General features: G+C 46.7%; 1 protein-coding gene across 3 annotated transcripts; it reads left to right on the plus strand.

Moving 5' to 3' along the window:
• LOC140133850 (uncharacterized) lies at positions 1-27,287 on the plus strand. 3 transcript variants are annotated; one of them, XM_072154492.1, is made up of 7 exons: positions 2-178; positions 4,577-4,696; positions 4,776-4,844; positions 9,573-9,623; positions 13,077-13,211; positions 13,377-13,517; positions 26,963-27,287. In XM_072154492.1, exons 1-7 carry the CDS (start codon positions 65-67, stop codon positions 26,975-26,977), a joined length of 645 nt encoding a protein of 214 aa, XP_072010593.1. In that variant the 5' UTR covers positions 2-64; the 3' UTR covers positions 26,978-27,287. The 3 variants fall into 3 exon arrangements, with proteins under 3 accessions (XP_072010594.1, XP_072010595.1, XP_072010593.1); XM_072154493.1 differs by lacking the exon at positions 4,776-4,844 and having other exon boundaries at positions 1-178; XM_072154494.1 differs by lacking the exons at positions 4,776-4,844; positions 9,573-9,623 and having other exon boundaries at positions 1-178.
• The last annotated feature ends 59 nt before the right edge of the window (positions 27,288-27,346 follow it).

Consider the following 27,346-nt stretch of genomic DNA (forward strand, 5'->3'; position numbering starts at 1 on the left):
TTCACAGGAAGAGGGGGGAGGGGGAGGATTTGGGCTTCTCTCCTCATTGTTCTGTCCTGCAGATATGAGGGCGCTGCTGGTTTTGGGGGGTCTCGCTCTGGGGATCTTGTTGGTGGCGGCATCTCACCAGGAGGAGCAGGAGGAGACTGGGATAGAGGCCAACCATGAGAGGGTCCAGGTAAGAGACCACCGGCTAGGATAGAGGGGGATGTGACCGCAGAGAGAGCGCAGCTCCTGGAGGGATAGGATCAGAGCGCAGCAGAAGAGAGTCACAAAGAGAGGAACAAGACACAAGAGAGACCGAGAGATACACAGTGTGACAAAGAAAGACACAAAAGAGTCACAAAGAGACTGACCTGAAGACACAGGAAGAGAGAGACATCCTGCACAACCAAAAGAGAGCGACAGGAGGAGAGACAGAGAGCGACAGGAGGAGAGACATAGAGAGTGACAGGAGGAGAGACATAGAGAGTGACAGGAGGAGAGACAGAGGGAGTGACAGGAGGAGAGACATAGAGAGCGACAGGAGGAGAGACAGAGAGCTACAGGAGGAGAGACAGAGAGCTACAGGAGGAGAGAGAGACAGAGAGTGACAGGAGGAGAGACAGAGAGCTACAGGAGGAGAGACAGAGAGCTACAGGAGGAGAGAGAGACAGAGAGTGACAGGAGGAGAGACAGAGAGCGACAGGAGGAGAGACAGAGAGTGACAGGAGGAGAGAGAGGGAGAGTGACAGGAGGAGAGACAGAGAGAGCGACAGGAGGAGAGACAGAGTGACAGGAGGAGAGAGAGGGAGAGTGACAGGAGGAGAGAGAGGGAGAGTGACAGGAGGAGAGACAGAGAGAGCGACAGGAGGAGAGACATAGAGAGCGACAGGAGGAGAGACAGAGAGCTACAGGAGGAGAGACAGAGAGCTACAGGAGGAGAGAGAGACAGAGAGTGACAGGAGGAGAGACAGAGAGCTACAGGAGGAGAGACAGAGAGCTACAGGAGGAGAGAGAGACAGAGAGTGACAGGAGGAGAGACAGAGAGCTACAGGAGGAGAGACAGAGAGCTACAGGAGGAGAGAGAGACAGAGAGTGACAGGAGGAGAGACAGAGAGCGACAGGAGGAGAGACAGAGAGTGACAGGAGGAGAGAGAGGGAGAGTGACAGGAGGAGAGACAGAGAGAGCGACAGGAGGAGAGACAGAGTGACAGGAGGAGAGACAGAGTGACAGGAGGAGAGAGAGGGAGAGTGACAGGAGGAGAGAGAGGGAGAGTGACAGGAGGAGAGACAGAGAGAGCGACAGGAGGAGAGACATAGAGAGCGACAGGAGGAGAGACAGAGAGCTACAGGAGGAGAGACAGAGAGCTACAGGAGGAGAGAGAGACAGAGAGTGACAGGAGGAGAGACAGAGAGCTACAGGAGGAGAGACAGAGAGCTACAGGAGGAGAGAGAGACAGAGAGTGACAGGAGGAGAGACAGAGAGCGACAGGAGGAGAGACAGAGAGTGACAGGAGGAGAGAGAGGGAGAGTGACAGGAGGAGAGACAGAGAGAGCGACAGGAGGAGAGACAGAGTGACAGGAGGAGAGAGAGGGAGAGTGACAGGAGGAGAGAGAGGGAGAGTGACAGGAGGAGAGACAGAGAGAGCGACAGGAGGAGAGACAGAGAGCGACAGGAGGAGAGACAGAGAGCGACAGGAGGAGAGACAGAGAGAGAGACAGGAGGAGAGACATAGAGAGTGACAAGAGGAGAGACATAGAGAGTGACAAGAGGAGAGACATAGAGAGTGACAGGAGGAGAGACAGAGTGACAGGAGGAGAGACAGAGAGCGACAGGAGGAGAGACATAGAGAGCGACAGGAGGAGACACAGAGACCGACAGGAGGAGAGAGACAGAGAGTGACAGGAGGAGAGACAGAGAGTGACAGGAGGAGAGACATAGAGAGCGACAGGAGGAGAGACATAGAGAGCGACAGGAGGAGAGACATAGAGAGCGACAGGAGGAGAGACATAGAGAGCGACAGGAGGAGAGACATAGAGAGCGACAGGAGGAGAGACAGAGAGCGACAGGAGGAGAGACAGAGAGCGACAGGAAGAGAGACAGAGAGCGACAGGAGGAGAGACAGAGAGCGACAGGAGGAGAGACAGAGAGCGACAGGAGGAGAGACAGAGAGCGACAGGAGGAGAGACAGAGAGCGACAGGAGGAGAGAAAGAGAGCGACAGGAGAGACATAGAGAGCGACAGGAGAGACATAGAGAGCGACAGGAGAGACATAGAGAGCGACAGGAGGAGAGACAGAGAGAGCGACCGGAGGAGAGATATAGAGAGCGACCGGAGGAGAGACATAGAGAGCGACCGGAGGAGAGACATAGAGAGCGACCGGAGGAGAGACAGAGAGCGACAGGAGGAGAGAGAGACAGAGAGTGACAGGAGGAGAGACATAGAGAGCGACCGGAGGAGAGACAGAGAGCAACAGGAGGAGAGAGAGACAGAGAGTGACAGGAGGAGAGACAGAGGGAGTGACAGGAGGAGAGACATAGAGAGCGACAGGAGGAGAGACAGAGAGAGCGACAGGAGGAGAGACAGAGAGAGCGACAGGAGGAGAGACAGAGAACGACAGGAGGAGAGACAGAGAGCGACAGGAGGAGAGACAGAGAGCGACAGGAGGAGAGACAGAGAGCGACAGGAGGAGAGACAGAGAGCGACAGGAGGAGAGACAGAGAGCGACAGGAGGAGAGAGAGGGAGAGTGACAGGAGGAGAGACAGAGAGAGCGACAGGAGGAGAGACAGAGAGTGACAGGAGGAGAGAGAGGGAGAGTGACAGGAGGAGAGACAGAGAGCGACAGGAGGAGAGACAGAGAGCGACAGGAGGAGAGACAGAGAGCGACAGGAGGAGAGACAGAGAGAGAGACAGGAGGAGAGACATAGAGAGTGACAAGAGGAGAGACATAGAGAGTGACAAGAGGAGAGACATAGAGAGTGACAGGAGGAGAGACATAGAGAGTGACAGGAGGAGAGACAGAGTGACAGGAGGAGAGACATAGAGCAACAGGAGGAGAGACAGAGAGCGACAGGAGGAGAGACATAGAGAGCGACAGGAGGAGACACAGAGACCGACAGGAGGAGACACAGAGAGTGACAGGAGGAGAGAGACAGAGAGTGACAGGAGGAGAGAGACAGAGAGTGACAGGAGGAGAGACATAGAGAGCGACAGGAGGAGAGACATAGAGAGCGACAGGAGGAGAGACATAGAGAGCGACAGGAGGAGAGACAGAGAGCGACAGGAGGAGAGACAGAGAGCGACAGGAGGAGAGACAGAGAGCGACAGGAGGAGAGACAGAGAGCGACAGGAGGAGAGACAGAGAGCGACAGGAGGAGAGAAAGAGAGCGACAGGAGAGACATAAAGAGCGACAGGAGAGACATAGAGAGCGACAGGAGAGACATAGAGAGCGACAGGAGGAGAGACAGAGAGAACGACAGGAGGAGAGACAGAGAGAGCGACCGGAGGAGAGATATAGAGAGCGACCGGAGGAGAGACATAGAGAGCGACCGGAGGAGAGACATAGAGAGCGACCGGAGGAGAGACATAGAGAGCGACCGGAGGAGAGACATAGAGAGTGACAGGAGGAGAGACACAGAGAGTGACAGGAGGAGAGACACAGAGAGTGACAGGAGGAGAGACACAGAGAGTGACAGGAGGAGAGACACAGAGAGTGACAGGAGGAGAGACAGAGTGCAACAGGAGGAGAGACAGAGAGCGACAGAAGGAGTGACAGAGAGCGACAGGAGGAGAGACAGAGAGCGACAGGAGGAGAGACAGAGAGCGACAGGAGGAGAGACATAGAGAGCGACAGGAGGAGAGACATAGAGAGCGACAGGAGGAGAGACATAGAGAGCGACAGGAGGAGAGACATAGAGAGCGACAGGAGGAGAGACATAGAGAGCGACAGGAGGAGAGACATAGAGAGCGACAGGAGGAGAGACAGAGAGCGACAGGAGGAGAGACAGAGAGCGACAGGAGGAGAGACAGAGAGCGACAGGAGGAGAGACAGAGAGAGCGACAGGAGGAGAGACAGACGGATATGAAACATTGGGGCAGATTTACTTACCCGGTCCATTCGCGATCCAGCGGCGCGTTCTCTGCGGTGGATTCGGATCCGGCCGGGATTCACTAAGGCAGTTCCTCCACCGTCCACCAGGTGTCGCTGCTGAGGTCCGCCGGAGTGCACGATCCTATTCCTGGTGAAGGTAAGCACGAGTCCCGCAACACTTTTTTTTTTTTAAAATGTGGCGGTTTTTCCGAATCCGTCGGGTTTTCGTTTGGCCATGCCCCCGATTTCCGTCGCGTGCATGCCGGCGCCGATGCGCCACAATCCGATCGCATGCGCCAAAAACCTGGGGCAATACAGGGAAAATCGGCGCAAATCGGAAATATTCGGATAACACGTCGGGAAACCGTGAATCGGCCCCTTAGTAAATGACCCCCATAGTGACAGGAACCTAACAACACGGTTAATTGCTGGTGTCCGTGTATATTTTTTATTTGGGGGGGGATGCTAACACTTTTCATGATGAGATTTTGTATTCTTCAGGGAGACTTTGTAAAGGAGAGAGAGATCCGATCATCAGATAATAAGAAAAAGAAGATCAAACCCCCCAGGAACCCAGGAGGATTCACTGCCATGGCCCGACCTAGCAAGCGGGAGAAGCGGGTCAGTATGGAGGACACTATATATATCTATAGGAGTGTCAGTCACCAGATCCACAACTCATAACACCTGTCTATTACAGATGTCAGAGGCCTGTCCCAAAAACAAGAAGAAATGCAAATGTCTTAGCTGTTACACATCATTAATTTCTGTAAGATACATCCTTTATATGTCTATAATCTGTATGTAGTGAGCTCCCCCTAGTGGTGGTGTATAATGTGTATGTAGTGAGCTCCTCCTAGTGGTGGTGTATAATCTGTATGTAGTGATCTCCTCCTAGTGGTGGTGTATAATCTGTGTGTAGTGATCTCCCCCTAGTGGTGGTGTATAATCTGTATGTAGTGATCTCCTCCTAGTGGTGGTGTATAATCTGTGTGTAGTGATCTCCTCCTAGTGGTGGTGTATAATCTGTATGTAGTGATCTCCCCCTAGTGGTGGTGTATAATCTGTATGTAGTGAGCTCCCCCTAGTGGTGGTGTATAATGTGTATGTAGTGATCTCCTCCTAGTGGTGGTGTATAATGTGTATGTAGTGATCTCCTCCTAGTGGTGGTGTATAATCTGTATGTAGTGATGTCCCCCTAGTGGTGGTGTATAATCTGTATGTAGTGATGTCCCCCTAGTGGTGGTGTATAATCTGTATGTAGTGAGCTCCCCCTAGTGGTGGTGTATAATGTGTATGTAGTGAGCTCCCCCTAGTGGTGGTGTATAATCTGTATGTAGTGATCTCCTCCTAGTGGTGGTGTATAATGTGTATGTAGTGATCTCCCCCTAGTGGTGGTGTATAATGTGTATGTAGTGAGCTCCCCCTAGTGGTGGTGTATAATGTGTATGTAGTGATCTCCTCCTAGTGGTGGTGTATAATCTGTATGTAGTGAGCTCCCCCTAGTGGTGGTGTATAATCTGTATGTAGTGATCTCCCCCTAGTGGTGGTGTATAATCTGTATGTAGTGATCTCCTCCTAGTGGTGGTGTATAATCTGTATGTAGTGAGCTCCCCCTAGTGGTGGTGTATAATCTGTATGTAGTGAGCTCCCCCTAGTGGTGGTGTATAATCTGTATGTAGTGATCTCCTCCTAGTGGTGGTGTATAATCTGTATGTAGTGAGCTCCCCCTAGTGGTGGTGTATAATCTGTATGTAGTGATCTCCCCCTAGTGGTGGTGTATAATCTGTATGTAGTGATCTCCTCCTAGTGGTGGTGTATAATCTGTGTGTAGTGATCTCCCCCTAGTGGTGGTGTATAATGTGTATGTAGTGATCTCCTCCTAGTGGTGGTGTATAATCTGTATGTAGTGATTTCCTCCTAGTGGTGGTGTATAATCTGTATGTAGTGATCTCCCCCTAGTGGTGGTGTATAATCTGTATGTAGTGATCTCCCCCTAGTGGTGGTGTATAATCTGTATGTAGTGATGTCCCCCTAGTGGTGGTGTATAATCTGTATGTAGTGATGTCCCCCTAGTGGTGGTGTATAATCTGTATGTAGTGATGTCCCCCTAGTGGTGGTGTATAATCTGTATGTAGTGAGCTCCCCCTAGTGGTGGTGTATAATGTGTATGTAGTGATCTCCTCCTAGTGGTGGTGTATAATCTGTATGTAGTGAGCTCCCCCTAGTGGTGGTGTATAATCTGTATGTAGTGATCTCCTCCTAGTGGTGGTGTATAATCTGTATGTAGTGATCTCCTCCTAGTGGTGGTGTATAATGTGTATGTAGTGATCTCCCCCTAGTGGTGGTGTATAATCTGTATGTAGTGAGCTCCCCCTAGTGGTGGTGTATAATGTGTATGTAGTGAGCTCCCCCTAGTGGTGGTGTATAATCTGTATGTAGTGATCTCCTCCTAGTGGTGGTGTATAATCTGTATGTAGTGATCTCCTCCTAGTGGTGGTGTATAATCTGTATGTAGTGAGCTCCCCCTAGTGGTGGTGTATAATCTGTATGTAGTGAGCTCCCCCTAGTGGTGGTGTATAATCTGTATGTAGTGATCTCCTCCTAGTGGTGGTGTATAATCTGTATGTAGTGAGCTCCCCCTAGTGGTGGTGTATAATCTGTATGTAGTGATCTCCCCCTAGTGGTGGTGTATAATCTGTATGTAGTGATCTCCTCCTAGTGGTGGTGTATAATCTGTGTGTAGTGATCTCCCCCTAGTGGTGGTGTATAATGTGTATGTAGTGATCTCCTCCTAGTGGTGGTGTATAATCTGTATGTAGTGATTTCCTCCTAGTGGTGGTGTATAATCTGTATGTAGTGATCTCCCCCTAGTGGTGGTGTATAATCTGTATGTAGTGATCTCCCCCTAGTGGTGGTGTATAATCTGTATGTAGTGATGTCCCCCTAGTGGTGGTGTATAATCTGTATGTAGTGAGCTCCCCCTAGTGGTGGTGTATAATGTGTATGTAGTGATCTCCTCCTAGTGGTGGTGTATAATCTGTATGTAGTGAGCTCCCCCTAGTGGTGGTGTATAATCTGTATGTAGTGATCTCCTCCTAGTGGTGGTGTATAATGTGTATGTAGTGATCTCCTCCTAGTGGTGGTGTATAATCTGTATGTAGTGAGCTCCCCCTAGTGGTGGTGTATAATCCGTATGTAGTGAGCTCCCCCTAGTGCTGGTGTATAATCTGTATGTAGTGATCTCCCCTAGTGGTGGTGTATAATCTGTATGTAGTGATCTCCTCCTAGGGGTGGTGTATAATCTGTATGTAGTGATCTCCTCCTAGTGGTGTATAATCTGTATGTAGTGATCTCCCCCTAGTGGTGGTGTATTATATGTATGTAGTGATCTCCCCCTAGTGGTGGTGTATAATCTGTATGTAGTGATCTCCTCCTAGTGGTGGTGTATAATCTGTATGTAGTGATCTCCTCCAAGTGGTGGTGTATAATCTGTATGTAGTGAGCTCCCCCTAGTGGTGGTGTATAATCTGTATGTAGTCATCTCCCCCTAGTGGTGGTATATAATCTGTATGTAGTGATCTCCTCCTAGTGGTGGTGTATAATCTGTATGTAGTGAGCTCCCCCTAGTGGTGGTGTATAATCTGTAAGTAGTGATCTCCCCCTAGTGGTGGTGTATAATCTGTAAGTAGTGATCTCCCCCTAGTGGTGGTGTATAATCTGTAAGTAGTGATCTCCCCCTAGTGGTGGTGTATAATCTGTATGTAGTGATCTCCTCCTAGTGGTGGTGTATAATGTGTATGTAGTGAGCTCCCCCTAGTGGTGGTGTATAATGTGTATGTAGTGATCTCCCCCTAGTGGTGGTGTATAATGTGTATGTAGTGATCTCCTTCTAGTGGTGATGTATAATGTGTATGTAGTGATCTCCTCCTAGTGGTGGTGTATAATCTGTATGTAGTGAGCTCCCCCTAGTGGTGGTGTATAATCTGTATGTAGTGATCTCCCCCTAGTGGTGGTGTATAATGTGTATGTAGTGATCTCCCCCTAGTGGTGGTGTATAATGTGTATGTAGTGATCTCCCCCTAGTGGTGGTGTATAATGTGTATGTAGTGATCTCCTCCTAGTGGTGGTGTATAATCTGTATGTAGTGATCTCCCCCTAGTGGTGGTGTATAATGTGTATGTAGTGATCTCCCCCTAGTGGTGGTGTATAATGTGTATGTAGTGATCTCCCCCTAGTGGTGGTGTATAATGTGTATGTAGTGATCTCCTCCTAGTGGTGGTGTATAATCTGTATGTAGTGATCTCCTCCTAGTGGTGGTGTATAATCTGTATGTAGTGATCTCCCCCTAGTGGTGGTGTATAATGTGTATGTAGTGATCTCCCCCTAGTGGTGGTGTATAATGTGTATGTAGTGATCTCCTCCTAGTGGTGGTGTATAATCTGTATGTAGTGATCTCCTCCTAGTGGTGGTGTATAATCTGTATGTAGTGAGCTCCCCCTAGTGGTGGTGTATAATGTGTATGTAGTGATCTCCCCCTAGTGGTGGTGTATAATGTGTATGTAGTGATCTCCTCCTAGTGGTGGTGTATAATCTGTATGTAGTGATCTCCCCCTAGTGGTGGTGTATAATCTATATGTAGTGATCTCCTCCTAGTGGTGGTGTATAATCTGTATGTAGTGAGCTCCCCCTAGTGGTGGTGTATAATGTGTATGTAGTGAGCGCCCCCTAGTGGTGGTGTATAATGTGTATGTAGTGATCTCCCCCTAGTGGTGGTGTATAATGTGTATGTAGTGATCTCCCCCTAGTGGTGGTATATAATCTGTATGTAGTGATCTCCTCCTAGTGGTGGTGTATAATCTGTATGTAGTGATCTCCCCCTAGTGGTGGTGTATAATGTGTATGTAGTGATCTCCTCCTAGTGGTGGTGTATAATGTGTATGTAGTGAGCTCCTCCTAGTGGTGGTGTATAATCTGTATGTAGTGATCTCCTCCTAGTGGTGGTGTATAATCTGTATGTAGTGATCTCCTCCTAGTGGTGGTGTATAATCTGTATGTAGTGATCTCCCCCTAGTGGTGGTGTATAATCTGTATGTAGTGATCTCCCCCTAGTGGTGATGTATAATCTGTATGTAGTGATCTCCCCCTAGTGGTGGTGTATAATCTGTATGTAGTGATCTCCCGCTAGTGGTGGTGTATAATCTGTATGTAGTGATCTCCCGCTAGTGGTGGTGTATAATCTGTATGTAGTGATCTCCCCCTAGTGGTGGTGTATAATCTGTATGTAGTGATCTCCCCCTAGTGGTGGTGTATAATCTGTATGTAGTGATCTCCCCCTAGTGGTGGTGTATAATGTGTATGTAGTGATCTCCCCCTAGTGGTGGTGTATAATCTGTATGTAGTGATCTCCCCCTAGTGGTGGTGTATAATCTGTAGCTTTGTGGAATTGGCGTCTCAGAAATAATTGATCCATCTAATAATAACCTTGATATTTCAGGCTGCAGAGAAGAGGACTCCGGTTCACACTCCGGAGGAGCGGAGACAGAGGGTGAGCAGATAATTTAGGGCGTACGTGATGTGAGACCAGAAACAGATGGTGGAAAAGGACTTTCCTCCATATGATTGATCTCTACCCAAATTTATAGACTTACATTACCAAGTATAACCTTTGAGTATGTTGTTAGTAGCAGCAGGACTGTAAAAAAATGGATTTATATTATTCCAGGATTGTAGCTTCTCCAAGAGCAATTGGAGTGTGCCCCAAAAACTGCGGTGCTCTGTGCTCTCTGCAGCCAGTGTTATGTATTGTCCCTGGAGAGATGTGTAATCAGACCTCACACTGCTGTGCTCTGTGCTCTCTGCAGCCAGTGTTATGTATTGTCCCTGGAGAGATGTGTAATCAGACCTCACACTGCTGTGCTCTGTGCTCTCTGCAGCCAGTGTTATGTACTGTCCCTGGAGAGATGTGTAATCAGACCTCACACTGCTGTGCTCTGTGCTCTCTGCAGCCAGTGTTATGTATTGTTCCTGGAGAGATGTGTAATCAGACCTCACACTGCTGTGCTCTGTGCTCTCTGCAGCCAGTGTTATATACTGTCCCTGGAGAGATGTGTAATCAGACCTCACACTGCTGTGCTCTGTGCTCTCTGCAGCCAGTGTTATGTATTGTTCCTGGAGAGATGTGTAATCAGACCTCACACTGCTGTGCTCTGTGCTCTCTGCAGCCAGTGTTATATACTGTCCCTGGAGAGATGTGTAATCAGACCTCACACTGCTGTGCTCTGTGCTCTGTGCAGCCAGTGTTATGTATTGTCCCTGGAGAGATGTGTAATCAGACCTCACACTGCTGTGCTCTGTGCTCTCTGCAGCCAGTGTTATGTATTGTTCCTGGAGAGATGTGTAATCAGACCTCACACTGCTGTGCTCTGTGCTCTCTGCAGCCAGTGTTATGTATTGTTCCTGGAGAGATGTGTAATCAGACCTCACACTGCTGTGCTCTGTGCTCTCTGCAGCCAGTGTTATGTAATGTCCCTGGAGAGATGTGTAATCAGACCTCACACTGCTGTGCTCTCTGCAGCCAGTGTTATGTAATGTCCCTGGAGAGATGTGTAATCAGACCTCACACTGCTGTGCTCTGTGCTCTCTGCAGCCAGTGTTATGTATTGTCCCTGGAGAGATGTGTAATCAGACCTCACACTGCTGTGCTCTGTGCTCTCTGCAGCCAGTGTTATGTATTGTCCCTGGAGAGATGTGTAATCAGACCTCACACTGCTGTGCTCTGTGCTCTCTGCAGCCAGTGTTATGTATTGTCCCTGGAGAGATGTGTAATCAGACCTCACACTGCTGTGCTCTGTGCTCTCTGCAGCCAGTGTTATGTATTGACCCTGGAGAGATGTATAATCAGACCTCACACTGCTGTGCTCTGTGCTGTCAGTGTTAGGTATTGTTCCAGGAGAGATGTGTAATCAGGCCTTTGTGAATGTTGTTAGTAGCAGCAGGACTGTGATATATGTATTTATTCCAGGATTGTAGCTAATCCAATTGCACTTGGAGTGTCCTAACACTGCTGTTCTCTTCATTGAAGTTCTCCACAGCCCCTCTCCTTTACGATGAGTAAAAGGTGCAGCAGGTATCTGGTTAAATGCCACTACAGTCACTCTTTTCAGTAAGGAAGAACTGTGAATTAGTCCAACAGAGCACAGCAGTGTGAGGACACTCCCAATATACTTGCAGAAGCTACAATACTGGAATATAAATCCATCTTTCACAGTCCTGCTGCTAACAACATACACAAGGGTCTGATCACACATCACTCCAGGGACAATGCATAACACTGGCTGCAGAGAGCACAGAGCACAGCAGTGTGAGGTCTGATTACACTTCTCTCCAGGGACAATACATAACACTGGCTGCAGAGAGCACAGAGCACAGCAGTGTGAGGTCTGATTACACTTCTCTCCAGGGACAATACATAACACTGGCTGCAGAGAGCACAGAGCACAGCAGTGTGAGGTCTGATTACACATCTCTCCAGGGACAATACATAACACGGGCTGCAGAGAGCACAGATCTCAGCAGTGTGAGGTCTGATTACACATCTCTCCAGGGACAATACATGAGACTGGCTGCAGAGAGCACAGAGCACAGCAGTGTGAGGTCTGATTACACATCTCTCCAGGGACAATACATAACACTGGCTGCAGAGAGCACAGAGCACAGCAGTGTGAGGTCTGATTACACATCTCTCCAGGGACAATACATAACACTGGCTGCAGAGAGTACAGAGCACAGCAGTGTGAGGTCTGATTACACATCTCTCCAGGGACAATACATATCACTGGCTGCAGAGCACAGAGCACAGCAGTGTGAGGTCTGATTACACATCTCTCCAGGGATAATACATAACACTGGCTGCAGAGAGCACAGAGCACAGCAGTGTGAGGTCTGATTACACATCTCTCCAGGGATAATACATAACACTGGCTGCAGAGAGCACAGAGCACAGCAGTGTGAGGTCTGATTACACATCTCTCCAGGGACAATACATAACACGGGCTGCAGAGAGCACAGATCTCAGCAGTGTGAGGTCTGATTACACATCTCTCCAGGGACAATACATAAGACTGGCTGCAGAGAGCACAGAGCACAGCAGTGTGAGGTCTGATTACACATCTCTCCAGGGATAATACATAACACTGGCTGCAGAGAGCACAGAGCACAGCAGTGTGAGGTCTGATTACACATCTCTCCAGGGATAATACATAACACTGGCTGCAGAGAGCACAGAGCACAGCAGTGTGAGGTCTGATTACACATCTCTCCAGGGACAATACATAGTACTGGCTGCAGAGAGCACAGAGCACAGCAGTGTGAGGTCTGATTACACATCTCTCCAGGGACAATACATAACACTGGCTGCAGAGAGTACAGAGCACAGCAGTGTGAGGTCTGATTACACATCTCTCCAGGGACAATACATATCACTGGCTGCAGAGCACAGAGCACAGCAGTGTGAGGTCTGATTACACATCTCTCCAGGGATAATACATAACACTGGCTGCAGAGAGCACAGAGCACAGCAGTGTGAGGTCTGATTACACATCTCTCCAGGGACACAGAGGTCTGCCTATGTAGGGTTATCTACCCCTCGCAGGCTGCGGCGGTGGCAGGAGGCCAATACTAAGTCTCCGTCTCTTGAGCAATAAGTCGCCTGCGGGGAAATTCCTTCTTATGGGAACAGAGGACGAGCATCTGGATCCTGACATCTGGAATCCACAACAAATCCTCTGTATACAAAGACGAGACGTCTCCAGGCTTGTGCTCCTGCGTCATGTTCCTGGAATCGGGGGAACACACAGAGGGGTGCGTGACAATGGGATGGGATTGGAGGTGGGGGCGCTGTCCTACACAAGTCTATGGCTGGGGCGGTGGTGAGAACTGGTACTGCATATCACAGGAGAGAGCACACTCCTGACATCCTCTGTGCTGCTGTCACACACAGGACACAGAAGAACACGAGAAGCTCAGAAAGAAGCACAAACACCTGAAGGAGAAGGGGAAAGGAAAGAGGAGAAGCAAGCAGCACCGAGAGAGACACAGCCACGAAATGGCTCAGCCACGATCAATCAACCCGCTGGTAGGTGGATCAGTGATCAATAGCGGAACCTTCTCACCATCCTGAGTATCTCTGATTGCTGTCAGTGATGTACAGAGCTGAGGGTTTGTTACAACTACATTTTATCCTTATATATAAGGGGAAAGGGAGTCAATGGATTAATAAACCTTCATGTCTCCAACACAGGAGGAGGCTCCAAAAATCCATCACAGCAACAAGAAATGGAGAAGAGAGAAGAAGGAGAGAGGACGAGACGTGGAGAAGGAGCTGAGACTCCACAGAGCAGGAGGAATGACCCTACTGGGCAGGAGGCCCACAGACCTACAGGTAAGTCACAGGAGCAGGCACCCAAAGGCATGTGGTTATCTGCTGCAGAACCTCATAATACACCTCAGCTGCTGCAGAACTACATAATACACACCTCAGCTGCTGCAGAACCTCATAATACACACCTCAGCTGCTGCAGAACCTCATAATACACACCTCACCCCTCTGCAGAACCTCATAATACACACCTCACCCCTCTGCAGAACCTCATAATACACACCTCAGCTGCTGCAGAACCTCGTAATACACCTCAGCTGCTGCAGAACCTTATAATACACCTCAGCTGCTGCAGAACCTCATAATACACACCTCAGCTGCTGCAGAACCTCATAATACACACCTCAGCTCCTGCAGAACCTCATAATACACACCTCAGCTGCTGCAGAACCTCATAATACACACCTCAGCTGCTGCAGAACTTCATAATACACACCTCAGCTGCTGCAGAACCTCAGAATACACACCTCAGCTCCTGCAGAACCTCAGAATACACACCTCAGCTCCTGCAGAACCTCAGATTACACACCTCAGCTCCTGCAGAACCTCAGAATACACACCTCAGCTGCTGCAGAACCTCAGAATACACACCTCAGCTCCTGCAGAACCTCAGAATACACACCTCAGCTCCTGCAGAACCTTATAATACACACCTCAGCTGCTGCAGAACCTCAGATTACACACCTCAGCTCCTGCAGAACCTCAGATTACACACCTCAGCTCCTGCAGAACCTCATAATACACACCTCAGCTCCTGCAGAACCTCAGAATACACACCTCAGCTGCTGCAGAACCTCATAATACACACCTCAGCTCCTGCAGAACCTCATAATACACACCTCAGCTGCTGCAGAACCTCATAATACACACCTCAGCTGCTGCAGAACTTCATAATACACACCTCAGCTGCTGCAGAACTTCATAATACACACCTCAGCTGCTGCAGAACCTCATAATACACACCTCAGCTCCTGCAGAACCTCATAATACACACCTCAGCTCCTGCAGAACCTTATAATACACACCTCAGCTGCTGCAGAACCTTATAATACACCTCAGCTGCTGCAGAACCTTATAATACACCTCAGCTGCTGCAGAACCTCATTATACACACCTCAGCTGCTGCAGAACCTCATAATACACACCTCAGCTGCTGCAGAACCTTACAATACACACCTCAGCTGCTGCAGAACCTCATAATACACACCTCAGCTGCTGCAGAACCTCATAATACATCTCTCTGCTGCTGCAGAACCTCATAATACACACCTCAGCTGCTGCAGAACCTCATAATACACACCTCAGCTGCTGCAGAACCTCAGAATACACACCTCAGCTGCTGCAGAACCTCATAATACACACCTCAGCTGCTGCAGAACCTTATAATACACCTCAGCTGCTGCAGAACCTTATAATACACCTCAGCTGCTGCAGAACCTCAGAATACACACCTCAGCTGCTGCAGAACCTCATAATACACACCTCATCTCATGCAGAACCTCATAATACACACCTCAGCTGCTGCAGAACCTCATAATACACACCTCATCTCCTGCAGAACCTCTTAATACACACCTCAGCTGCTGCAGAACCTCATAATACACACATCAGCTCCTGCAGAACCTCACAATACACACCTCAGCTGCTGCAGAACCTTATAATACACCTCATCTGCTGCAGTACCTCATAATACATCTCTCTGCTGCTGCAGAACCTCATAATACACACCTCAGCTGCTGCAGAACCTCAGTATACACACCTCAGCTGCTGCAGAACCTCAGTATACACACCTCAGCTGCTGCAGAACCTCATAATACATACCTCAGCTCCTGCAGAACCTCATAATACACCTCAGCTGCTGCAGAACCTCATAATACACACCTCAGCTCCTGCAGAACCTCATCATACACACCTTGGTTCAGAACTACAAAACACCTCGCAGCTGCTGCAGAACTTCATGCACAAAAGACACATGGAGACAACACGACTAGAGGTACACATGTACTGACACACGCATGCACTTATGTATTTTATAAAGATTACATACATTTATGTTTACACAAACAAAATTATATATCTGTCATTTAGTTTTATCACAATGCATCTTCCTGTGCAGTCTGAAGCCACAACATTCTCCTGCCGTGCCTCCCCCTCCCCCCTTCTCCTGACCAGACTGCTGCAGGAGTGAAGAGCAGAGGGAGCGCAGGCCCCACCACTATGGCCCCCCGGGAGCCTTATTATAGTAGTTATATTCCTGTACATAGGGGGCAATATTATAGTAGTTATATTCTTGTACATAGGGGGCAGTATTATAGTAGTTATATTCTTGTACATAGGGGGCAGTATTATAGTAGTTATATTCCTGTACATAGGGGGCAGTATTATAGTAGGTATATTCTTGTACATAGGAGGCAGTATTATAGTAGTTATATTCTTGTACACAGGGGGGCAGTATTATAGTAGTTATATTCCTGTACATAGGGGCAGTATTATAGTAGTTATATTCCTGTACATAGGGGGCAGTATTATAGTAGTTATATTCTTGTACATAGGGGGCAGTATTATAGTAGTTATATTCCTGTACATAGGGGGCAGTATTATAGTAGTTATATTCCTGTACATAGGGGGCAGTATTATAGTAGTTATATTCTTGTACATAGGGGGCAGTATTATAGTAGTTATATTCTTGTACATAGGGGCAGTATTATAGTAGTTATATTCCTGTACATAGGGGGCAGTATTATAGTAGTTATATTTCTGTACATAGGGAGCAGTATTATAGTAGTTATATTCCTGTACATAGGGGGCAGTATTATAGTAGTTATATTCCTGTACATAGGAGGCAGTATTATAGTAGTTATATTCTTGTACATAGGGGGCAGTATTATAGTAGTTATATTCTTGTACATAGGGGGCAGTATTATAGTAGTTATATTCTTGTACATAGGGGGCAGTATTATAGTAGTTATATTCTTGTACATAGGGGGCAGTATTATAGTAGTTATATTCTTGTACATAGGGGCAGTATTATAGTAGTTATATTCTTGTACATAGGGGCAGTATTATAGTAGTTATATTCTTGTACATAGGGGGCAGTATTATAGTAGTTATATTCTTGTACATAGGGGGCAGTATTATAGTAGTTATATTCCTGTACATAGGGGGCAGTATTATAGTAGTTATATTCTTGTACATAGGGGGCAGTATTATAGTAGTTATATTCCTGTACATAGGGGGCAGTATTATAGTAGTTATATTCCTGTACATAGGGGGCAGTATTATAGTAGTTATATTCTTGTACATAGGGGGCAGTATTATAGTAGTTATATTCCTGTACATAGGGGGCAGTATTATAGTAGTTATATTCTTGTACATAGGGGGCAGTATTATAGTAGTTATATTCCTGTACATAGGGGGCAGTATTATAGTAGTTATATTTCTGTACATAGGGAGCAGTATTATAGTAGTTATATTCCTGTACATAGGGGGCAGTATTATAGTAGTTATATTCCTGTACATAGGAGGCAGTATTATAGTAGTTATATTCTTGTACATAGGGGGCAGTATTATAGTAGTTATATTCCTGTACATAGGGGCAGTATTATAGTAGTTATATTCTTGTACATAGGGGGCAGTATGATAGTAGTTATATTCTTGTACATAGGGGGCAGTATTATAGTAGTTATATTCCTGTACATAGGGGGCGGTATTATAGTAGTTATATTCCTGTACATAGGGGGCGGTATTATAGTAGTTATATTCCTGTACATAGGGGCAGTATTATAGTAGTTATATTCTTGTACATAGGGGGCAGTATGATAGTAGTTATATTCCTGTACATAGGGGGCAGTATTATAGTAGTTATATTCCTGTACATAGGGGGCAGTATTATAGTAGTTATATTCTTGTACATAGGGGACAGTATTATAGTAGTTATATTCTTGTACATAGGGGGCAGTGTTATAGTAGTTATATTCCTGTACATAGGGAGCAGTATTATAGTAGTTATATTCCTGTACATAGGGGGCAGTATTATAGTAGTTATATTCCTGTACATAGGGGGCAGTATTATAGTAGTTATATTCTTGTACATAGGGGACAGTATTATAGTAGTTATATTCTTGTACATAGGGGGCAGTATTATAGTAGTTATATTCCTGTACATAGGGGCAGTATTATAGTAGTTATATTCTTGTACATAGGAGGCAGTATTATAGTAGTTATATTCCTGTACATAAGGGGCAGTATTATAGTAGTTATATTCTTGTACATAGGGGGCAGTATTATAGTAGTTATATTCCTGTACATAGGGGGCAGTATTATAGTAGTTATATTCTTGTACATAGGGGGCAGTATTATAGTAGTTATATTCCTGTACATAGGGGGCAGTATTATAGTAGTTATATTCCTGTACATAGGAGGCAGTATTATAGTAGTTATATTCCTGTACATAGGAGGCAGTATTATAGTAGTTATATTCTTGTACATAGGGGGCAGTATTATAGTAGTTATATTTCTGTACATAGGGGGCAGTATTATAGTAGTTATATTCTTGTACATAGGGGGCAGTATTATAGTAGTTATATTCCTGTACATAGGGGGCAGTATTATAGTAGTTATATTCTTGTACATAGGAGGCAGTATTATAGTAGTTATATTCCTGTACATAGGGGGCAGTATTATAGTAGTTATATTCTTGTACATAGGGGGCAGTATTATAGTAGTTATATTCTTGTACATAGGGGGCAGTATTATAGTAGTTATATTCCTGTACATAGGGGGGAGTATTATAGTAGTTATATTCCAGTACATAGGGGGCAGTATTATAGTAGGTATATTCTTGTACATAGATGGCAGTATTATAGTAGTTATATTCCTGTACATAGGGGGCAGTATTATAGTAGTTATATTCCTGTACATAGGAGGCAGTATTATAGTAGTTATATTCTTGTACATAGGGGGCAATTTTTATTAGTATAAAACAAACAAAAATACAGAAATACTTTTCCATCAAATAAATCAAAATCAGAAGTCATTCAGTACAAATCATACAAGAGCATAAGAGAGAAAAATTAGATCAACTTTAACTTGAGTCCATTTTGGCTACAAAAAGGGGGAAAAAAAACATAAGAAAACAAATACAATCACATTGTACAATCATATGTCAGTCTAGGTAAATGTTCCTCCATAGACTCCTATTCTCCTCCTTTTTCTTGACCTCCAATGACCGGATCCACCTGAGCTCTGACATGATGAGGCTTATGGCTTTGTCATGATGGAAGGTCTCACCATGTATGGACACCCTTGTCCTGATTTGCCAGTGATAATACTTTATGACCTGGATCACTATATACATGGTCTCCCGGTTGATGTTGCTTACATTAGATGTTATACCATAGAGGATTTCCAGGTACTGTAGGGACTGCAACAAGGGACTCCTAAGCTTGGTGGATATTTCACGCCAAATATTCCGACCACCCCAGCACTGAGAGATAAAATGGACCATAGTCTCCTCCTGCTGGCACCCGAGGGGACACATACGATCTGCCACACTCAGGAACTTTAGGTTCCCCCTAATAAAGAGCTTCCCTTGTAATGAGAGCCAGGCAATGTCACCGAACTTGGGGGGCAGCCTCCGACCATTCAGAAACCTCAGACTGTCCTTTAGTGTGGTGGTTGGACAATCTGGAAGTGCCAGCTGTAGAGAGTAGAAGGTCCTACATATTCGGGAGTACAGATCTTTCCTGGTCTTACTCTCAATAAAATCCTTGTCTATCCCCCATTTCTTCAGACACCGTATCCCATACTCCAGATACTGGGGGAGGAAGCCAGGAGTCCATCGGCCCCTCTTGAGACTGCCGCCTCGCACCCAAGACTCTGCAAAAGGCAATATCCAGTCCTTGATACTATTCACCCACAGGAGACTGTGGTTTGAGTTCAAGTTACCAAAATTAGCTTTCAGAAACATGGAGTCAAAGAAAACCCTTGGATTTAACATATCCAGCCCACCCTCTCTCCTCTGCAGGTAGGTGATCCCTCTTTTCACTGGGTTCAACCTGTTCCCCCATAAAAGCTGGAAGAACAGGCTAAAGAGCCTAGCGGAGAAAGATTCTGGCAAAGGAAAGACGACAGAGACGTAGAGGAAGACAGGGACCAGGTAAGTCTTCAGCAGAGTAACCCTTTCTCTATAGGTCAGCCTCCAGTTCTTCCATCGCTGAACCTTTGCATTTCCGGTATCCAACTTCTCTTCCCAATTTAGTTTGGCATTGTCTTCCCTCCCAAATTTCACCCCAAGGATCTTAATATGGGTGGAGGCCTTGGCGAACTGTGGCAGATCAAAGCCAGGAGCAGTATCCAATGTCCAGAAAGCCTGACTCTTCTCAAGGTTGACCAGAGACCCGGAGGCCTCTGAGTAACTTCTGATGGCTGCAGATAACATCTCCACTTCATGAGGCTCAGATATCACCACAGTCACATCATCCGCGTAGGCAACAACATCCAGGGGCAAGCAATGGGGGACAGGCACCCCCTGAAAATCGCACCGCTGCAGTGATCTCAGGAACGGGTCGATAGCAAACACATACAGCAGCGGACTCAGGGGACAACCTTGTCGCACCCCCGCCTCTACCCTGAAAGTGTCCCCCTGCCAACCATTGATCAGAGGAAAGCTCTTCGCCTCTCTGTACAAAGTTCTTAGCCAATCTATAAATTGTCCCGGAATACCGTACTTTGATAAAGTGGCCCATAGATAATCGTGATCAACCCTGTCAAAGGCTTTAGCCTGGTCCAGACCTACAACATATCTCCCACACCTCAGAGCTTTACATCTCTCAAACATCTCTCTAATCGAGATGACTGCTCCAGAGATGTTCCGCCCTTTTACTGTGCCGTACTGAGAGCCTGCCAACAGTGCCGGGGACAAACAGACTAATCTAGAAAACAGAATTTTTGCCAGAATTTTCCTGTCGACATTCAAGAGGGCGATCGGCCTCCAGTTCTTGATGTCACTAGGCTCCTTACCTTTAGACAGCAGGATTAACGATGAGACCCTCATGGATGGAGGCATCAGGTGATTTTCTAGACAATTTCTGTAAACATCCACAAGGATCGGGGCTAAGAGGTCTCTGAACTTCTTATAAGATTCTGCTGTTATACCATCAGGACCTGGTGCCTTCTTCAAATTTAACTTATCAATGGCCTCTTTTATCTCCTCCACCGTTATTTCTGCTGTCAAAGGAGAAAAGTCCAATTCTCTAGTGTCAGGGCCTGGAGTTGCCTCCAAGAATTGGGTCACTTTTTCCTTATCCAAAGCTTTCTTCTGAAACAAGTCAGTATAGTACGATCTCACCACTCCCAGGATTCCCTCCCGAGACTCTTGTAAAACACCCTGGGAGTCAGTGAGACCTGCAATCAGTTTTTTCTCCACACGCTCCCGGCAATTCTCAAACGGATCCGGTGCCCCTCGGGTGCCATAGTCACGTTCGACTACCAGGGAGGTGTACCTACTGTACTGATACTGCCTTATCTCAGATTTCAGCCGGTCAATGCTTTGTTGATCATCCCCACCCGCCGAATAGAGTGACTCCAATTCTTTACGCAGTCTCAGATACTGGCTGTACTTACTTCTCCCCTTCTTAATTGACAGTCTCTGTAAGAGGGACCGGATCTCCTCCTTGACGTCCTCCCACCAGTCAGCCATGTTGTCATAAAAATCCACTCTGTCCAGTTGATGCTGCAAAAAAGATGAAATGTATTCCTGGACCGAGTTATCATCTAGTAGACTACAATTAAGTCTCCACAGCCCTCTACCAGCCTCAGGATACTTTGTAGCACCCAAACAAAAATATAAGGCCAAGTGATCCGAATATGGGACATTTCTTTCCATTCTCTCACTGATGGCTTCAGTAGGACTCACCAGAGCTAGATCTATCCTACTGCTGCGTCCTGCACAGGTATAAGTAAACTTAGGACTCCTACCACCCTGTACAAAAACATCGGACAGGCCAGCCTGCTGAATTATGCTATTAAGGACCTTACAGTCCCTGGTAAGGGGCCTACTGTTCCTGTCCCTGGTGGTAGTGGTGGCATTAAAGTCCCCAGCCATGATGACAGGAATTGATGTGAACAGATAAGGCTTCACATCATTAAAAAGCTGAGTCCTTTCGGTCACTGTCTGTGGGCCATAGATGTTAATGAGCCGGAGTCTTCTGCCTCTGATGGTGATTTCTAGCAGCAGGCACCGTCCCATCGATACCTCGGTGAGTCTGTGGATGGTGACATCGTGGGTGTTAAATAAGATGGAGACCCCGGCATAAGGCTCCACAGCCAGCGACCAAAAGGAAGGACCAGACTGCCAATCTCTCTCCGCCTCTCGTAGGAGACCCAAGGTGTTTAAACGGTTCTCCTGCAAGAAAAACACATCGGCATTGAGATATCTAAGATGTTCGTACACAACATGCCTGGTCCTTCTAGCCCTAATACTATTCACATTGCTGGTGACCACAGTAAGATGGAAGTCTGCCATCAGGAGAAGAAATAGAAAGACCATCCCCATCATCATAAGTCAGAGTCAGAGTTATCTTCCTGACTACCGGCTTCCATATCCCATACAGACTGAGACTCGGCATGAAGGGGTCTCCTTTTTGTCGGAGGATCTCCCCCTGGGTCATCATCATATTCCTCCATCATGCGCTTCAGTTCTCTCTCTAATTCCTCATCTTCATCTGACTCAGACAGTACACTGTACCTATTAGTGGTCACAGTAACGTCCGCCTGACTCTCAACTCTCATTTTAGAGGGTTTTTGAACAGTGGTCCATGCACTCTCAGGTTTGCGGGAGCTCTTGTCCTTCTTTCTCTTTTTAACAACATTATAATTATCCCCGGTGGTAGGTGCTGGTGCCGAGGCAGGGGAAGGGACGGGCACTGGCTGCACTAATGGCTGTTCTACTACCTCCATGTCTCCCTCAGTGTTACCTGTCCCTGGATGGTCCGGGGCAGCACCACTAATATCCGGGGTCTCTGGCACTGTGCACACTGACCCTGACAATAGGGCCTCCTCCTCCTGCTCCTCATCTGGTACATCTGCCCCTTCCATCAGTTCTTCATCGGGGAGGTCCCTACAGATATTATGCCAGGCTTCAGGACAGTCCCTATGGGGGTGACCAATCTGACCACAAAGGTTGCACCTGATGGTCTTGCAGTTGGCGCTCACATGGCCGAGGTCCCCACACAGGGTGCACTTCACTGTGGTGCAGTTACTCGCCATGTGACCTGATCTCCCACACCTAAAGCATAACCTGGGCTGACCGACATAAAAGCATACACCCTTCTCTCTGCCGATAAAGAAGGAATTGGGGAGGTGATGGGTGATGTTCTGGTGTTGATGCAATTTAACCAGGACCCTCCACCCCCCGGTCCAGATCCCATCCTCATCCCTGGTCTTGGTCATGTCTGACATGAGGGTGCAATGTCTCTTGAGCCATATAATGATATCCTGAGGGGGGACAGACTCGTTCCAGAACATGATGGTGACAATGGCAGTATCTAGTTTGGAGATGGGAATAAAACTAAACCTGTTCCACCCCTCAGTATCTCTGTAGCGGGGTTGTTGAGCCCAGAACCGGTCCAGGTTAGACATCAGCTTGAAGCTAACATCATACCCCTGTCTATCAGGAAGATTTATCACTGCCAGGATGTCGGCTGGCTGGAAACCCATCTGGGCGCACAACATGTCCCTGACCACATGCCTCCTGTCAGGCAGATCCTCCTTAGCTCCCCTATGTCTAAACCTGACAACGTTCCTCCTCTTGAAGGCCTGACCAGTATAGCTGGTATTAGAGGAGAAGAATGGGGAACCCCGACTCCATGCATTACCTGATGACTGACCCCTGTCCTGCTGTGGGGGATGTGTGGGCTGTGGACCATCAGTACTAGGGCCCTGCTGACCACCCGGACCATGGGGCTCTGCTGCCTGTGGTATAACTAGAGGGGGGAACTCCTCAGATTTAGATTGTCCCGCACCCTCCATAACAACACCAGGGCTCTCGGTGTCACCAGCTGCCATAGAAAGCTCCATGGATGACTCCTCAGCTGGGACATTACCTCCCACAGAACCTTCAGCAATAACAGAACCTTCAGCAATAACAGAACCTTCAGCAATAACAGAACCTTCAGCAATAACAGAACCTTCAGCAATAACAGAACCATCAGCAATAACAGAACCTTCAGCAATAACAGAACCATCAGCAATAACAGAACCATCAGCAATAACAGAACCATCAGCAATAACAGAACCATCAGCAATAACAGAACCATCAGCAATAACAGAACCATCAGCAATAACAGAACCATCAGCAATAACAGAACCATCAGCAATAACAGAACCTTCAGCAATAACAGAACCTTCAGCAATAACAAAATCATCAGCATTAACGCTTTGCATAGTACAGTCCCGAATGTCCTGCTCAAAAACACTCCGCCCATCACAGTCCTGAGTAGGAACCCCCTGAGGTGCTACAGAATTACCTTCAGGTGTTAGTCCAGAGTCCTCCTGCTGTGCGCTGCCACCTGGGACTTGTGGTGCCTGCACCGCCACTTCACTGCTGTCATCAGTTTTACTTGCAGCTGGGACTTGTAGTACCTCGTCAGGGACTGCTGGGACTTGTAGTGCCTTACTGGGGGCTGCTGGAGAATTTGGCTGCTGTTGTCTTCTCTTGTACACCTCACCCTCCTGGAAAGGCAGAGTAGCTGGTTGCAGTATGGGTCTTGCCTGTGCCTGCTGGCTCTCACACCTGGATGTTGAGGCCTTGTCTTTCTCAAACCTCTGCTGGTTTCTGTAGGTCTCTCCCACCGGTCCCATTTGGTCAATAGTGGCCTCCATCTCCTGCACAACATCAGCGAGCTGTTTGGCCAGTGAGTCCAGCTTCTTGTCTAGCAGGGCCTGCTTCCCCGGGTTTGCGGTCTTTAGCTTATATGTGCAGTCTATCTGTTTCTGCATATACAGTTTGTGTTTCTTCAGTGTCTCCATTTTCCTCACCAGTGCTGGTATCTGAGCGGCGAGCTGGAGCTGTGGTGATGGCTCTGGGGGCTGCAGTTTGCTGCGGGGGGCTTGCTCAGGGTTGCTTGCAGTACTGGATCCTCTAGGTGCACTGCCACGGCTTTTCCCTTGCACTGGACCCTGCGTTTTTGGCGCAGAGCACTGTGATCCCTGGAGTTTTGCGGTCATTGCTGCTGCACGGGCCTCACAATCTCCTGGTGGGCGACTGGATCCCAGATGTCTTGCAGATTCACCTGTAGCACCTTTGGGCCTTCCCTCATGGCTGCTTCTGGTCACAGCCTGCATTCCCCCAGACCTGGTGCGCTCAGAAGGTAACACCACACTCTGCTGCAGGTTCTCCTGGATTGTCTGTCTCTCCAGTGATGTCCTCCTCTGCCTGCCCAGGGTGGAGGTGGATTGTCTGTCTCTCCAGCGATGTCCTCCTCTGCCTGCCCGGGGTGGAGGTGGATTGTCTGTCTCTCCAGCGATGTCCTCCTCTGCCTGCCCGGGGTGGAGGTGGATTGTCCCCCTGAGGCCTGGGATGGAGGCTGCTGCACACTCTCACTGTTTCTTTCTTTTTGTCTTTCCACCATTGTTTCTTTACATACAGACACAGATTGCTTCACCAGACTCTTACTTTTTGCTGTTTCTTGTTCCACAACAACTTTTACCAGATTTCTTGGACTGCAGACATTTGCTGAATCTTTGGGATTAAAATCCCTTGCTGAATGTGTCTGGGTATTAGTTCCCAGTTTAGGCCTTGAAGCCTGGGCCTTGGTTGGGGAATCTCCCTCACGAGCACCACTTGCACACGTCCTCACAGCTAGGAGGCAGTATTATAGTAGTTATATTCCTGTACATAGGGGGCAGTATTATAGTAATTATATTCCTGTACATAGGGGCAGTATTATAGTAGTTATATTCCTGTACATAGGGGGCAGTATTATAGTAATTATATTCCTGTACATAGGAGGCAGTATTATAGTAGTTATATTCCTGTACATAGGGGGCAGTATTATAGTAGTTATATTCTTGTACATAGGGGGCAGTATTATAATAGTTATATTCTTGTACATAGGGAGCAGTATTATAGTAGTTATATTCTTGTACATAGGAGGCAGTATTATAGTAGTTATATTCTTGTACATAGGGGGCAGTATTGTAGTAGTTATATTCCTGTACATAGGGGCAGTATTATAGTAGTTATATTCTTGTACATAGGGGGCAGTATTATAGTAGTTATATTCTTGTACATAGGGGGCAGTATTATAGTAATTATATTCCTGTACATAGGGGCAGTATTATAGTAGTTATATTCCTGTACATAGGGGGCAGTATTATAGTAGTTATATTCCTGTACATAGGGGCAGTATTATAGTAGTTATATTCTTGTACATAGGGGGCAGTATTATAGTAGTTATATTCTTGTACATAGGGGGCAGTATTATAGTAGTTATATTCCTGTACATAGGGGGCAGTATTATAGTAGTTATATTCCTGTACATAGAAGGCAGTATTATAGTAGTTATATTCCTGTACATAGGGGGCGGTATTATAGTAGTTATATTCCTGTACATAGGGGCAGTATTATAGTAGTTATATTCCTGTACATAGGGGGCAGTATTATAGTAGTTATATTCCTGTACATAGGGGGCGGTATTATAGTAGTTATATTCCTGTACATAGGGGCAGTATTATAGTAGTTATATTCTTGTACATATGGGGCAGTATTATAGTAGTTATATTCCTGTACATAGGGGGCAGTATTATAGTAGTTATATTCTTGTACATAGGGGGCAGTATTATAGTAGTTATATTCCTGTACATAGGATGCAGTATTATAGTAGTTATATTCTTGTACATAGGGGGCAGTATTATAGTAGTTATATTCCTGTACATAGGGGGCAGTATTATAGTAGTTATATTCTTGTACATAGGGGGCAGTATTATAGTAGTTATATTCCTGTACATAGGAGGCAGTATTATAGTAGTTATATTCCTGTACATAGGGGGCAGTATTATAGTAGTTATATTCCTGTACATAGGGGGCAGTATTATAGTAGTTATATTCTTGTACATAGGGGGCAGTATTATAGTAGTTATATTCTTGTACATAGGGGGCAGAATTATAGTAGTTATATTCTTGTACATAGGGGGCAGTATTATAGTAGTTATATTCCTGTACATAGGGGGCAGTATTATAGTAGTTATATTCCTGTACATAGGGGGCAGTATTATAATAGTTATATTCTTGTACACAGGGGGGCAGTATTATAGTAGTTATATTCTTGTACATAAGGGGCAGTATTATAGTAGTTATATTCCTGTACATAAGGGGCAGTATTATAGTAGTTATATTCCTGTACTTAGTTAGGTAAATAAATTTTCCTTGTTCTTCCTTCACATTGCAGGAGATGACGGAATGAAGATGATCCCAGTAATATTCCATCATCCCCTTACTTGGTGACCTTGGGTTTGCACCTTGAAGAGTGATGGGGGAGAGCTTCCTGCATGGCTCTTGTAGCCGAGTATTTAGCTTCTATAGTCTCACAGTAATGAATATTTAGTATCTAGGACACATTATAGCGGCGCATGGTCACAGGAGCAGTACTGATGCAGCTCAGGCTGGGGCTGTGAATGGACTGTAAGCTCCGGGGACAGAGAAGAACACAAGGTCCTGAATAACTCTTGATATAAAAACCACCACATGCAATGAATAAAATGATGACACTGTGATCTGATCTGTGTAATTGTGTGTAGAAAAGTGTTGAAATGAAGAGTTTCCCATCGGACCA

This window comes from Engystomops pustulosus, chromosome 5 (genome assembly GCF_040894005.1).
Source record: "Engystomops pustulosus chromosome 5, aEngPut4.maternal, whole genome shotgun sequence".
Taxonomy (NCBI): Eukaryota; Metazoa; Chordata; class Amphibia; order Anura; family Leptodactylidae; genus Engystomops; species Engystomops pustulosus.

What these genes read in the sequence shown, in the direction of transcription:
- LOC140133850 (XM_072154492.1), top strand. Translation starts at nt 65, where the DNA reads ATGAGGGCGCTGCTGGTTTTGGGGGGTCTCGCTCTGGGGATCTTGTTG. An exon ending in CCAACCATGAGAGGGTCCAG is followed by an intron (nt 179 to 4,576) that starts GTAAGAGACCAC and finishes TGTATTCTTCAG; the next exon opens with GGAGACTTTGTAAAGGAGAG. An exon ending in CGGAGGAGCGGAGACAGAGG is followed by an intron (nt 9,624 to 13,076) that starts GTGAGCAGATAA and finishes TGTCACACACAG; the next exon opens with GACACAGAAGAACACGAGAA.